The following is a 14,882-nucleotide window of genomic DNA, read 5'->3' as shown; positions in this document are numbered from 1 at the left end:
GGGCACTCTTACCAGCCTCTAACCAGGGTACCCCCTATCTGACATCCTACCAAGGGCACCCTGACCTCAGCAGCCTCCCATGGCACTGGGGGGGCACCATCAGCACCCCCAGCCTGGGCACCCTCCCCCATTCCCATGGTCAGCACCGAGGTGCCCACAGCTGGCACCTACGTGTAGGGGAAGATGTGGAAGTCCGTGGGGGTGCCAGGCACCTGGCACAGGGTGGTGGTGATCTCCTCTGCCAGGGCCTGGCAGCCCTGAGCAGGGCACCCTGGGCTTTCCCCTCTGCCACCAGGGCACATCCTGGGCTGGGGCAACTACTAACTGGGCACCCACAGTATGCCCTAATGGGCACCCCACTTCTGACCCCTAATCAGGCACTGGGGCACCCTGGGCTGGGCACCCTGACCTGGGCACCTACACCAGCCTCTAAGCAGGGCACCCACTTCTGACTCCTACCAAGGCCACCCCACAACTCCCTGACATGGGGCACCCTGACCTGGGCACCCACATCTGACATCCTACCAAGGGCACTCTGGGCTGGGCACCCTGACCTGGGCACCCTGACCTGGGCACCCACATCTGACATCCTACAAGGGCACTCTGGGCTGGACACCCTGGGCTGGGCACTCACTTCTGACTCTCACCAAGGGCACCCTGGGCTGGGCACCCACTCCTGACTCCTGCCTAGGCCACCCACAACCCCCTGCCCTGGGCACCCTCCCCTGGCCCCTCCGTGCCCGTGGTCGGCACCGAGGTGCCCGCAGCTGGCACCTACGTGTAGGGGAAGACGTGGAAGTCCGTGGGGGTGCCAGGCACCTGGCGCAGGGTGGTGGTGATCTCCTCTGCCAGGGCCCCTGGCAGCCCTGAGGGCAGCTGTGTACTCCTGGGAGGTGCGCAGCGGGCGCTGGTAGGCCATGAACCGGGTGGCTGCGGGGGGGCAAAGGTCAGCCTGGCACCCCGGGGTGCCAACCCCCATGCCAACCCCTCAGCCAGCCCCCCCGCACTCACCCAGGATGGTGCCGTTGGCATCCATGCTCACCGAGGTGTCGTAGGCACCCAGACCCCTGCGGGGAGGTGGGCAGAGGGTGAGGGGGCACCGAGTGCCAGGGGGAAGGGCACCCAAAGTGTGGGCACTGAGGGCAGGAGGGCAGTGGGGAAGGGGGCACTGAGTACCATGCCAAAAGGAGCACCCAAAGTGTGGGCACTGAGGGGGAGGAAGGAAAAGGGTGAGGGGGGCACTGAGTGCCAGGGGGAGGGGCACCCAAAGTTGTGGGCACTGAGGGCAGGAGGGCAAAGGGTGAGGGGGGCACTGAGTGCCAGGGGGAGGGGCACCCAAAGTGTGGGTACAGAGGGGCAGTGAGGGCACGTGGGGAAGGGGGCACTGAGGACAGGAGGGCAAAGGGTGAGGGGGCACTGAGTGCCAGGGGGAGGGGCACCCAAAGTGTGGGCACTGAGGACAGGAGGGCAAAGAAGGTGAGGGGGCACTGAGTGCCAGGGGAGGGGCACCCAAAGTGTGGGCACTGAGGGGGAGAAGGAAAAGGGCTCAGGGGCATGAAGTGCCCAGGGGAGAGGGAACCCAGTGGCCATGGGGAGGGCACACTTTGGGTGCCCACACTGTCTGTCCGTCCGTGCATGCCCACATCCGTGTGGTGCCCTCCCGCTGCTGGTGCCCGCCCCTGGTGCCCGCCCTGGGTGCCCCCCGTGCGTGGCACCTACCCCTTGGCACACTCCAGGGTGGGTCTGTCGTGCAGGAACCAGGGCAGGAAGCGCTCGAACTCTGCCACCGTGGGGCGCCGTGCCACCTTCAGGCAGGAGCCCCCCAGGCAGGTGAGGGAGTCTGTGGGCATGGGCACCCTCAGCACCCCATGGGCACCCCATGGGCACCCCACGGGCACCCCGTAGAGCCCCAAGCGACACCACAACGGGCACCCAATGGATACCATGGAAGGCGACCAGTGGATCCTCTGGCACCCCAGTTGGCACCCCCACAGGCACCCCAGTAGGCACCCAATGGACTTCAGTGGGCATCATGGCAAGTACCCAGAGGGCACCCCATGGGGCTATGACAGGCACCCAATGGCATCCAGTGAGATCCCAGTGGGAGCCATGGGGTGGGCATCACCATGGGTGGGCATCACCATGGGTACTCAATGGGCATCACCATGGGCATCCAATGGACACTCAATGGGATGCCAATGGGCACCCAATAAACACCCAATGGCCACTCTGGGCACCCTGACCTGGGGCACCCTGACCTGGGCACCCACACATGACTCCTCCCAAGGGCACCCTGAGCTGGGCACGCCTGGGCTGGGCACACACATCTGATTCCTCCCAAGGGCACCCTGACCTGGGCACCCTGAGCTGGGCACCCACAATCTGACTCCTCCCAAGGGCACCCTGAGCTGGCACCCACACATGACTCTGCCAAGGGCACCCTGAGCTGGGCACCCTGACCTGGGCACCCACATCTGACTCTTCCCAAGGGCACCCCTGGGCTGGGCACCCTGCGCTGGGCACCCTGGCCCCGCCGTGGCACTCACTTTCGGTGGAGGGGCAGAAGGTGCCGCTGAGGTTGCCGTAGGTGTGGAAGCGACATGCAGCGCCCGATGGGGGTTCAGCCAGTCCAGGAAGTCATCCAGCCAGGAGGTGGCAGGGATGGCAAGGTAGGACTGGGGGGGCGCGGGCGAGGCTGGCACGGAGGCTGCGGCGCCGGCTCGGGGGGCACCGTGCCCGGCTGCCGGCCCCCCGGCCAGCACCGTGCCCGGCTGCCAGCCCCCCCGGGAGCACCGTGGGCTGCTGCCAGCCCCCCCCGGGGGCACACTCACAGGTTGGGGAAGCTCGTGGCGTGCTGGATGGTGTGGGTGAGGGAGTTGAGGTCACAGCCCGGAGCTGGAGCAGATGGCATTGGTGCCCTCCGTGGAGGAGAAGTTGTAGCCGCTGGTGGTGACGAAGTAGGTTGGCACCCCCACGGCCAGGTACTGGTTGAGGGCAGCGAAGTACTGCAGCAGGTAGGAGTCCTGCGGGGGGAAGGGCAGCGGACACCAGAGCCCATCAGTGCCCACCCCTGGCACCCACGGGGTCATGGTGGTGCCCATGGGGTGCTGGGGACACCCATAGGGTGTTGATAGCACCCATAGGGTCATGGTGGCACACCCATAGGGTGTTGATAGCACCCCATGGGGGTCATGGTGGCACCCATAGGGTCATGGTGGCACACATAGGGTGTTGATAGCACCCATGGGGTCATGGTGGCACCCATAGGGTCATGGTGGCACCCATAGGGCGTTGATAGCACCCATAGGGTCATGGTGGCACCCATAGGGGTTGTTGATAGCACCCATTGGGTCATGGTGGCACCCATAGGGTCATGGTGGCACCCATGGGGTCATGGTGGCACCCATAGGGAGTTGATAGCACCCATAGGGTCATGGTGGTACCCATGGGGTCATGGTGGGCACCCCATAGGGTCATGATGGCACCCACAGGGTCCTGGTGGCACCCTTACAGGCTCCAGCCCCCCCCCACAGCCCCCCCCTGTGGCCCCCCCACCCCCCGTGCCCAGCCCCACCGTGGGCATGGAGAGCTCCTGGTCCAGCCCCACCGACACCTTCAGGGTCAGGTAGATGCCAGCGCAGGTCAGGAAGAGGAAGACCAACACCTGGGGGGACACACCTCGTGAGGGACCCCCCCCAGATCCCCTCCTGACACCCCCCTGCCCCCCCCCCCCCCGAGCCCCCCTGCCCCCCTCCAGGGCTGCAGCCCCCCCCCCAGGCCCCCTCCCTGTGCCCAGCCCCTGCAGCCCTTCAAGCCCCTCCTGTCCCCCTCCCCCCGCCTCAGGCCCGCCCATTGCCCCCCCCGCATTCCCTCCCAGCCCCCCCAAAGTCCCCCCGGGACACCCCCAACCCTCCTGCCCCCCCTCAGGGCTGTGGACCCCCCCCAGACCCCACCCCCTGGCCCCATCCCATGGACTCCTTCAGGCCCCCTCATGTCCCCTCCCCCCCCAACAACCTCTCAGCGCCCCCCCCAGCCCCCCCCCGGAGCCCCCCAGCCCCTCCTCAGACCCCCCCCCAGGCCCCAGCCCCCTCCCCAGATCCCCTCCCCCCTTTGTCCTATGCCCTCCCTGCCCCCCTGTACCCCCGGTCCTATGCCCCCCTTGCCCCTCATGCCTCCCACATCCCCCCACCCCCCCATGCCCCCCATGCCCCCCGAGGTCCCTCTCCTCCCCCCCCCAGCCCCCAGGCCCCACTCCCATCAACCTCCCCCCTCCCTCTGCCCCCCTGTGCCACCCATGCCCGCCCCCAGGCGCCCCCATGCCCGGTGCCCCCCTCACCACCAGGGGCCGTGCCAGGCGGTTTGCAGCAGCAGGGGGGGTGTAGAAGCGCTGCAGGAGGGGGCGCAGCAGCCATGCCCCCGGGCCCCTGGCACCCTCCCCTGCCCCTCGCCACAGCAGCAGCACATGTCGAAGCGCCCGGCCTGCGGGCAGCAGCAGGTTGGCACAGGGCCTGGCACCGATCCCCCACCCCCCATACACCCCCCCCGGGCATCCCCGTGGCCACGGGCATCCGTGCCAACCCCTCGTGCCCATCCAGGGCACCCTGAGGACCTTGGCATCCTGCAGGCACCCTGTGCCCACTCCCGTGCCCACTCTGGGCACCCTCCTGCCCATTGGCACCCTATGCCCACCCAGGCAGCCATGGGCACCCTATACCCACCCTGTGCATCTCATGCTTGCCCTGTGCCCAGCCTGAGGGACCTCCTGTCCATGGGCACCCCATGCCAACCCCAGATACCCCTGGGCACAGGGATACCTCCTGCCCATCCAGGGCACCCCTAAGGAAGTCAGCCCCCTGCTGGCACCCCATGCCCACTCCTGTGCCCACTCTGGGCACCCTCCTGCCCATTGGCACCCTATACTCACCCAGGTACCCACGGGCACTCCATACCCACCCTGTGCCCACTCTGGGTACCTCCTGCCCACCCCGAGGACCTTACAGCCCACGGGCACCTCAGTGCCAACCCCAAGCCCCACCCCGGGCACCCCCACCCCCACTTTGTGCCTCCCCTAGGCCCCCTCGTGCCCAGGGGCACCCCCGGTGCCCGCCCCTAACGCCCACCCCCCGGCGCCCACCCTGCCAACCCTCCCCCGCGGGCCGGCAGGGGGCGCCCGCTTTGCGCCCACCCTTGCGGGCAGGGGGCGGGCCGTGGTGCCAGGCGGGGGTGGTATGCGGGCAGGGGGGGCCGCGGGTGCCAGGCGGGGGTGGCATACCTCCTGGCGGCGGGCATCGAGTGCCAGCAGGGCGACGAAGCTGGAGACCTGCAGCAGGAAGTCGAAGGGCGATGGCGGCGGCGGCCGTCAGGGCGAAGGTGCGGGACGGCTGGCATGGAGGAGAGGGCACCTGCGGGCACCCCCCCCGTCACAGGGCACCCCCCGTCAGAGGGCACCCCCACCCCCCAACATACACCCCCACCCCAGAGCCGCTGCCACCCCGGTGCCACCGGGCACCCGGCAGTGCCCTGCAGCCAGCCCCTCCCTGCCGCCTGCTGCTGTGCCCTGCTGCTGTGCCCTTCCTCCTGTGCCCCCTTGCCACCCCTGCCCCAGTGCCCTCTGTGGCACCTTGCCACCCATGTCCCCTGTGCCCCCTTGCCACCCATGCCCCTGTGCCCCTTGGCCACCCAGGCCTCCTCTTGCCCCTTTTGCCACCACATGCCCCTTTGCCCCCAGTGCCCCTTTTGCTACTCATGCCCCTGAGCCCCTTTGCCACCCATGGCCTCCTCTTGCCCCCTTTTGCCACCCCATGCCCCTGTGCCCTTTTGCCACCCATGCCCCCGTGCCCCTTTTGCCACCCGTGCCCGTGTGCCCTCTGTGGCACCTTGCCACCCATGTCCCCTGTGCCTCTTTGCCACCCGTACCCCCTGTGCCCCCTTTGCCCACCCGTGCCCCCTGTGCTCCTCCATCCTTATGCCCCACACTGTGCCCTCCACCTTCCTGTGCCCACCCTGTGTTAAGTGTTCCCCTCCATGCCCCCTGTGCCAAACCTGTGCCCCCCATGCTTATGCCCCCCGTGTGTCCCCCATGTTCCTGTGTTAACCATCCCCCTCCATGCCCCCTGTGCCCACTCTGTGCCCACTCTCCCTCCCATGGCGCCATGGCCCTGTGCCGCTCTCCCTGCCATGCCCCCCGTGCCCTGCTCACCCAGGAGGAAGCAGATGACCTCGGAGAGGCTGCACAGCAGCATGCTTGGTGCCACCTGTGCCAGGACCCTGCCGATGTGCTGCTCCCGCGTCTCGCCCGGTGCCCGCTGCGACTGCTGCTGCCAGGGGTGGTCAGCAGGGGGCGCCCGTGCTGGCGGGGCACCCACCCCGGGCACCCCCCACCCAGCCCAGGGATGCTGCCGTGGGTACAGCAGGGACCCCTGTGCCCCGTGGGTGCCCTCTGGGTGCCCCATGCCACTGTGCCCTCTGGAGATGCCCCCACCCGAGGGTGCCCACCTGTCCCTCTGATGGCCCACCTGAGGGGACCCAAATTTGTGCCAGTGCCCACCTGTCCCACTGGTGCCCACCTGAGGGGACTCCAAAGCTGTGCCAGTGCCCACCTGCCCCACTGGTGCCCACCCTGAGGGGACCCCAAAATCTATGCCAGTGCCCACTTGAGGGGACCCCAAAGCTGTTCCAGTGCCCACCTGCCACACTGGTGCCCACCCGAGGGGACCCCAAAGCTGTGCCAGTGCCCACCTGCCCTGAAGAGACCCCCGGAGCTGTGCCCACCAGCCCCGTGGCAACCCCTACAGCCCCTAGGTGCCCCACCCCGTGCCCACCCACCCACCTGGTACTCCTGCACGAGGATGAGATGTTGTCAGCCCCCCCACTGCCAGGACGAGGAAGGGCACCACCTCGAGGATGATGAGGGAGGAAGGCAGCCCCAGGAAGGCCAGGAAGCCCATGGCAGCGAAGACGGCGCCCACCACCACCGCGATGCCCCCCAGTGCCAGAGTCACCTTGGAGTCCACCTGCGGGGGAGGGGGGGAGGGAGGTGAGGGGGGGTCCGACCGAATCGGGGGGGGTGGGCACCTGCCGGGGCCGTTGGCATCGCCCTTCGGGCACCTACCAGGAGGCGGCGCCAGGTGGTGTACTCGCCCAGCGCCAGGGTGATGTAGAGGAAGACCACGAGGTAGCTGATGGTGAAGATGTTGGGATGTCCTGAGTCGTGGTCCGGTTGATCTCATCCTCCAGGGAGCGCTGCACGGCGGGGGGCGGGGGGGAGGAGGAGGAGGAGGAAGGGGGAGAAGGAGAAGGAGAAGGAGAAGGAGAAGGAGAAGGAGAAGGAGAAGGAGAAGGAGAAGGAGAAGGAGAAGGAGAAGGAGAAGGAGAAGGAGAAGGAGAAGGAGAAGGAGAAGGAGAAGGAGAAGGAGAAGGAGAAGGGAGAAGGAGAAGGAGAAGGAGAAGGAGAAGGAGAGGGAGAGGGAGAGGGAGAGGGAGAGGGAGAGGGAGAGGGAGAGGGAGAGGGAGAAAGAAGGAGAAGGAGGAGGGACAGAAGGAGGAGGGGGAGAGGGAGAAGGAGGAGGGAGAAGGAGGAGGGGAAGAAGGAGGAAGAAGAAAAGAGGAGGAGGAAGAAGAGAAAGAGGAGGAGGAAGAAGAAAAGAGGAGGAGGAAGAAGAAAAGAGGAGGAGGAAGAAGAAAAGAGGAGGAGGAAGGAGAGAAAGAGGAGGAGGAAGAAGAGAAAGAGGAGGAGGAAGAAGAGAAAGAGGAGGAGGAAGGAGAGAAAGAGGAGGAGGAAGAAGAGAAAGAGGAGGAGGAAGCGAGAGAAAGAGGAGGAGGAAGGAGAGAAAGAGGAGGAGGAAGAAGAGAAAGAGGAGGAGGAAGGAGAGAAAGAGGAGGAGGAAGGAGAGAAAGAGGAGGAGGAAGAAGAGAAAGAGGAGGAGGAAGAAGAGAAAGAGGAGGAGGAAGGAGAGAAAGAGGAGGAGGAAGAAGAGAAAGAGGAGGAGGAAGAAGAGAAAGAGGAGGAGGAAGAAGAAGAGGAGGAGGAAGAATCCCGTGCCCGTGTGTCTCTGCCCTGCTTTGCTCCTCCCTCCCGAGCAGCTCAGGGCTCAGGGGCAGGGCAGGGATGGAGCCGGGGGGGCGCCAGGGGGTCCCGCCCGGCCCAGCCCAGCCCCGCCCGGCCCAGCCCCGCGGCGCCGCCTGCCTCACCTCGGCCATGTAGGCGATGGAGAGGTTGGGCTGGGAGCTCTGGAACTCCTTCACCACCTCCAGGAACTTTTCCTCCCAGCTCAGCACCCACTCGTGCCGGGGGTCGTCGCGGCGGGAAGTTGTTGAGGGAGTAGGTGAGGATCAGAGCCTCTGCCTCTGTGTACTCCGAGTCTGGGGGGGGCACACCGCGGGCGTCCGGGGGGGTTGGCAGGGGGAGAGCTCCGGGAGGCTCCGGCACGGCGTTGGGCAAGGGCAGGGACGGTGGGGAAGGGGCTGGGGAACAACGCTGGGGAGCAGCCGCTGAGGGATTCCCCCCCCCGCCCCGAGCCCTTCTCCTCAGGGCTGCTCCCCAGCCCGGGCTGGGGCCAGCGACCAACAGCACACCGGCCGGTGGGGGGATGGCACCCTCTGTGGCATGACCACCACCATCCATGGGGTGCTGCCACCATCCATGGTGTAACCACAGCCTCCACGGGGTGACCACATCACCCACGGCTTGATGCCACCACCCATGCCACAACCACATCACCCACGGAATTATGCCATCACCCATGGCTTGATGCCACCACCCATGCCACAACCACATCACCCATGGCCTGATGCCATCACCCGTGGCTTGATGCCACCACCCATGCCACGACCACATCACCCATGGCATGATGCCACCCATCCATGGTATGACTCAGACTTGTTTGGGTTGGAAGGGATCTCCAAAGGTCATCCAAGCCCAACCCTTCCTTGGTCAGCAGGGGCAACCACCATCACCCATTGGCATGACCACATCACCCATGCCATGATGCCACCACCCATGCCATGATGCCACCACCCAGGGTGAGACTCTCATGACTTGTTTGGGATCTCCCAAGGTCCTCCAAGCCCAACCCTGCCGGGGGCAGCAGGGACACCAGCACCACCCCTGCGGTGCAGCCCAGGCGCGGTGCCCGGGCAGGCTGGCACTCACCGGGGTAGCCGCCGAGGACGATGTAGGGGAAGACAGGAGCCCCATAGTCTGCCATGCAGCTCAGCATCAGCTCCGTGGTGTCCTTGAAGGAGAGTGGGGAGCTGGGGGGGCACACGGTGCCCGGTCAGCTGGGGCTGTGCCCACCCCAGCACCTCTGCCCACCCCCTGCCGCAGCACCGTGGCAGTCCATGCCAAGCCATGGAACTGGCAGCCCTGTGGGCACCACACCACGCTCAGCACCCCATAAACAGTACCCTGTTGGCACCAACCGTGCCCAGCACCCTATAAACAGCACCTCATGGGCACCACTCTATGCTGGGCACCCCATTGGCACCAAACCATGCCCAGCACCTCATGGGCACCACTCCATGCTGGGCATTCCCTTGGCACCCCACCATGCCGGGCACCCCTAACACCCCCACCCTTTTACCCCCGGCCCCACCCCCGCCGCGGGCACCTACTTGACGCAGTATATGAGGTGGTCATGCCAGTCGACGGTGCCAGTCTCGGTGCCAACCGTCTGCGTTGCCACCATGCCCAGGTGGGTGCGGTTGTTCTGGAAGTACTGGGTGACGCTGTTGACGCAGCAGTCGGCCAGGGCCGGGGTGCCAGGGTTGAGGGGGGCATAGCAGACGTCGTTCAGCGCCACCAGCTTGCCGTCGGGCGCCCAGGCCGTGGTCTGTGCCAACCTCTCCTGCAGGTCCAGCAGTGCCCCCAGCACCTCCTCGCGCAGCACCCCGCTGAAGTTCTTGGTGCCCCAGCGGCAGGGAGTCGTAGCTGGCACCGTGCCCGCCGGGCGCCGTCAGGATCACTTGGTTGGTGCGGAAGAAGGGCCCGAAGTGGCGGGTCGTGGAAATCCTTCTCCTGCCTGGCACGGCTGCCAGGCGCCGACCACAGCTCCACCGGGTCCGTGGTGAGGCGCAGGGTGGCCAAGCCGGCTGCCAGCCCCCCCCACGACCACCCCCGCCACCAGCAGCACCGGCACGGGGTGCCCGGCCACCAGGGTGCCCCAGCGGCGGAACGCCCTGGCCACGAAGCCTAACTGCCTGGCACCGCCCGGGCAGCGGCAGCAGCCCTCGCGCCCGGCCGCCGGTGCCAGGGGGGGCTCGGGAGGCTTCCTGGGCACCCAGTGGCGCCACAGCAGGGCGGAGATGAAGGCGACGGCCAGGACGCCGAAGAGGAGGGCGCAGAGCACCAGCGCCCCGTCCGCGGCGCCCAGGCGGAAGGGCGGCGGCGCCTCGGTGGGGGCACGGACCGGCGGGCACGACTGGGCACAGTCCTGGCAGGAGCAAGGCTCCTCCTCGTCGCCGGGAGCCTCGTGGCAGCTCCAGGCGCGCCGCGCCAGGGGCACGATGCCGTCCGGCGGCTGGGTGCCGTTGGGCACCAGGTGGAAGTCGATCTGCAGCGGTGCCAGGCCCGTTGTTCTTGTCCCCTTGGAAGTCCAGCCAGCGCTGGGCGGTGCAGAGGCGGGCACCGTAGCTCCCGCACATGGCGTCGATGGCATAGCCGCCGGTGGCCGGCAGCCGCACGCCCTGGCACGACGCGAAGGAGTCCTCGGCGAAGTCCTGCCCGTAGTAGGCCTGGTACTCCAGCACCGCCAGCTGCCCGGTGCCCACCCCCCCCCGTGCTGTTGGCGACGCGGGTGACGTTGATGAAGAGGCTCTGGTCCGGGCTGCAGGTGTTGTGGCAGTAGAGGTTGGCGAAGTTCTTGATGCAGGAGGGGCAGCGTGCCAGGATGGTGCCCGACAGCGCCACGCTCACCTGCAGGTAGTTGAGCTGCTCCAGCGAGCAGCAGACGTAGGTGGTGCTGTTGGCATCGCCCACCAGGTCGGGGCAGATGGAGCCCAGCGTGGCCAGCAGCTCGTCCTGGGCTGCCCGCGCCGGGGTGTTGTCCAGGCAGGGCACCTCGGAGAGCACCAGGGAGCCGTTCTGCTCGGGGTTGCGCCCGCAGGTGCCGTAGAAGGCGCAGTACCCGGCCCGGCGGATGGGCGTCAGCGAGGAGGAGGCCTGCGGGCACCAGAGCGGGCAGGGCTGAGGGGCGCGGCAGGGCCCCCGGGCCTCCGAACGGCGCTCAGCAGCCACCACGATGGGCACCAGGCTGGCTCTGCTGTGCCCGGCCCCTCCAAACGGCGCTCAGCAGCCACCACGATGGGCACCAGGCTGGCTCTGCTGTGCCCGGCCCCTCCAAACGGTGCTCAGCAGCCACCACGATGGGCACCAGGCTGGCTCTGCTGTGCCCGGCCCCTCCGAACGGTGCTCAGCAGCCACCACGATGGGCACCAGGCTGGCTCTGCTGTGCCCGGCCCCTCCAAACGGCACCCGGCGGGCACCGCCTTGGCATCATCCCATCTGTGCCACCCCCAGCCCTCCACACAGTGCTCCATAGGCACTGCTCTGTCAGCTCTGCTGTGCCCAGCCCTGCCCAATGGCACCCGGCGGGCACCGCCTTGGCATCATCCCATCCGTGCCACCCCCCAGCCTCTCTGAACACCACCCAGCAGGCACCATGCCCATGCCCCTCAGCTCTGTCCCGCCAGACCCTAGAAGTGGCCCCCAATGGGCACCGGGATGGGCACCACGCCTGTGCACCTCTGAGTCTGCCACTCCCAGCCCCTTCAAGAGGCACCCAGTGGGCACCATGAGGGGCACTACACTGGCATTTCCCTGGATCTGCCACTTTCAGCCCCACTCAATGGCACCCTCAGGGCACACTGATGGGCACCATTCCAGTGTTCCCCCAGCTCTGCTGTGCCCACCTCCCCAAGAGGGCACCCTGGTGGGCACCATGTTGGCGTCCCCCTGGCTCTGCCACCCCAAGCCCCTCTGAGCAGCAACTGACGGGCACCACACGAGGCGTGGCACCAGCTCTGCCACCCTCAGCCCCTCCCAATGGCATCCAGTGGGCACCACAAGGGGCACAGTTCTGCCACCCTCCAGCCCCTTCAACCCTCACCCACCCAGCACCGCCCTGGGCACAACCTCAGCTCTGCCACCCCCCAGCCCTCCACCCAAATGCCACCTAATGGGCACCACATCCTTGCCATCCTGAGCTGTGCCACCCCCATTATGGGCACCAGCACAGCTTTGCCACCAGCACCCCACCCCCTGGCACCTTCCCCCCCTCCCCCCCTTTATGCCACCCCTCAGTCACCTACCAGCACCAGGAGGGTGCCAAGCACGGCGCCAGGCAGCACCAGGGAGCCTGGCATGGCGCTGGGCAGAGCAAAAGGGTTGCCACCGCCTCCAGCCTGCCCCCTATAAGCCCCTGGTGCCCACGGGGGGGGTGCCCAGGGTGGGCAGGGTCTGCCTGGCCTGACGGCACCGAAGCCAATCAGACCTGGGCCGGGCTGTAAAGGCCTTGAGATCATTAACCCTGATCGATTGGCACTGCCAGCCCGGGCGGGGAGGGGGCAGCCCGGGCGGGGAGGGGGCAGCCCGGGCCTGGGAGGTGCCAGCCTGCCCCCCCGCCCCTCCCACCACCTCCCCCAGGAGATGCCCACCCAGGTGCCCACCTCCTTCAGCAGCCACCCCCCCCCCAGCCAGCCCGGGTTGGGGGAAGGGGCGAGAAGGGGGCATGGACAGCGGGCACTCAGAGCAGTTGTGCCACCCTGGAGTGCTGGGGGGGCTGTGCCAGGCATGGGGACGTGGCTCCTGCACCCCTCCAGCCTGGCAGCGGGGAGGCGGGCAGCAGGGAGTGAGGGGGCAGGGGGGGAAAGCAGCTGGCACTGCCCTGGCACCGAAACTTCTGACGTCAGCAAAGCTGAGGTGCCCAGGCTGGGGAGGTGCCAGCCTGCCCCCTGCCCCCTTCCCTCCCACCATTTCTTCCAGGAAATGCCAACCCAGGTGCCCACCCTCCCCCCAGCCAGCCTGGTTTGGGGGTGGGGTGGCTGAAAATGGGGCAGGGCAAGAGGGCACCCAGGGCAGTTGTGCCACCCTAGGGTGGTGGAAGGGTTGTGCCAGGCATGGGAAACTCAGCTTCCCTCCCCCCAGCCTGGCACTAGGGAAGTGGGCACTGTGGTGGTGCCCTCAGGCAGCAGGGGGGGAAAGCAGCTGGCAGCTGGCACTGCCGTGGCACCGAAACTTCTGATGCTATCAACGCTGAGGTGCCCAGGCTGGGGAGGTGCCAGCCTGCCCTCACCCCCAGCAGCTGCCCCTTCCGCTCCCACCACCTCCTCAAGGTGATGCCCACCCAGATGCCCACCCAGGTGCCCACCTCCATCAGCACACCCCCCCCCAGCCAGCCCGGTTTGGGGTGGGGGGTGTGGAAAAGGGGCAGGGCAAGAGGGCACCCAGGGCAGTTGTGCCACCCTAGGGTGCTGGGGGGGGCTGTGCCAGGCGTGGGAAACTCAGCTTCCCTCCCCCCAGCCTGGCACCAGGGATGTGGGCACCGTGCTAGTGCCCTCAGGCAGCAGGGGGGGGAAAGCAGCTGGCAGCTGGCACTGCCTTGGCACCAAAACTTCTGATGCCACCAAAGCTGAGGTGCCCAGGCTGGGGAGGTGCCAGCCTGACCCCTGCCCCCAGCAACTGCCCCTTCCCCTCCCACCACCTCCTCATGGTGATGCCCTCCCAGGTGCCCACCCTCCCCCCAGCCAGCCTGGTTTGAAGGTGGGGTGGGTGAAAATGGGGCAGGGCAAGAGGGCACCCAGGGCGGCTGTGCCACCCCGAGGGTGCTGGAAGGGCTGTGCCAGGCGTGGGAAACTCAGCTTCCCTCCCCCCAGCCTGGCACCGGGGATGTGGGCACCGTGCTGGTGCCCTCAGGCAGCAGTGAGCGAGGGGTCAGGGGAAGGAATCAGCTGGCAGCAGGCAGCTGGCACTGCCTTGGCACCGAAACTCGCTGAGGTGCCCAGGCCGGGGGCTGGGCCCAGGGCTGCCGGCGCCAAGGCCTTTGCCCGCTGCCAGGAAGGGTTCAAGGCCAGAGGGCATCGTTGGGGCAGAGCTGGGCACCTCCTGCCCCCAGTCAGAGGCTGATAAGGTGCCCAGGCAACGCCTGGCTCAGCACAGGGCAGAGCTGGGCACCGGGCTGGGCACCGGGCTGGGCACCGGGCTGGGCGCCGCGCGAGGTGCCACGCGAGCGGCGAGAGGCAGCCGGGGCAGGCTGCCAGCGGCAGGGTGGCACGAGGCAGGGCCCCAGCGAGGCTGGCACGGGGGTTGGCATGGCAGCTGAGCACATCCCCCCCCCCCAAAAGCTGGCAGTGCCACCCCCACCTCCCGGCAGCCTTGCCCTGCTTTATGGCTGCCCTGAACCCTTGGCACCGATAAGGGCTGGCACCTTTGCCCGGGGGCACAGACACTGTGTCACCAACCCCCCCTGGCACCTGGGCCTCGGGGGCACTGGCAGGGGGAAACGCCCTGGCACAGCCCTGGCACAAACAGGTGGCACAGACCCTGGGCACAGCAGATGGCACAGACCCTTGGAACAATGGCTGGCACAGCCCCTGGGCACAACACCTGGCACAGCCCCTGGGCACAACAGATGGCACAGCCCCTGAGCACAGCCCCATGGAACCACAGCTGGCATAGTCCTTTGGCACAGTTGGCACATACCCCTTGGAACAACAGCTAGCATACAGCCTTGGCACCACAGCTGGCACAGCCCCATGGAACAACAGCTGGCACAGTCCCTTGGCACATCTGGCACAACCCCTTGGCACAGCTGGCACAGTCCCTTGGCACCACAGCTGGCACAGCCCCATAGAACAACAGCTGGCACAGCCCCTTGGCACCACAGCTG

General features: G+C 67.6%; 2 protein-coding genes across 2 annotated transcripts; both read right to left on the bottom strand.

The window, feature by feature from the left end:
- Positions 1 to 774: 774 nt before the first annotated feature.
- LOC137450023 (NPC1-like intracellular cholesterol transporter 1) lies at positions 775 to 5,270 on the bottom strand. Its single transcript, XM_068156155.1, is given in 10 exon segments — positions 775 to 855; positions 857 to 930; positions 1,012 to 1,067; positions 1,720 to 1,840; positions 2,547 to 2,616; positions 2,619 to 2,802; positions 2,887 to 3,023; positions 3,575 to 3,664; positions 4,337 to 4,479; positions 5,144 to 5,270. Coding segments are annotated over 10 exon segments (1,083 nt in total).
- Positions 4,413 to 12,366, bottom strand: NPC1L1 (NPC1 like intracellular cholesterol transporter 1). The gene is given in 16 exon segments (XM_068156560.1): positions 4,413 to 4,479; positions 5,273 to 5,402; positions 6,200 to 6,317; positions 6,830 to 7,013; positions 7,112 to 7,192; positions 7,195 to 7,242; positions 8,191 to 8,301; positions 8,303 to 8,361; positions 9,152 to 9,252; positions 9,613 to 9,908; positions 9,910 to 9,996; positions 9,998 to 10,102; positions 10,104 to 10,568; positions 10,570 to 10,779; positions 10,781 to 11,158; positions 12,307 to 12,366. Coding segments are annotated over 15 exon segments (2,340 nt in total). The 5' UTR covers positions 12,361 to 12,366; the 3' UTR covers positions 4,413 to 4,479; positions 5,273 to 5,359.
- Positions 12,367 to 14,882: the final 2,516 nt, after the last annotated feature.

Source organism: Melanerpes formicivorus, unplaced genomic scaffold (assembly GCF_026170545.1).
Source record: "Melanerpes formicivorus ecotype bairdi unplaced genomic scaffold, bMelFor1.0.p_v2 SCAF_34, whole genome shotgun sequence".
In the NCBI taxonomy this organism is placed as follows: Eukaryota; Metazoa; Chordata; class Aves; order Piciformes; family Picidae; genus Melanerpes; species Melanerpes formicivorus.
The sequence above is the reverse complement of the archived record's forward strand: the minus strand, read 5'-3'. Positions and strand labels throughout refer to the sequence as shown.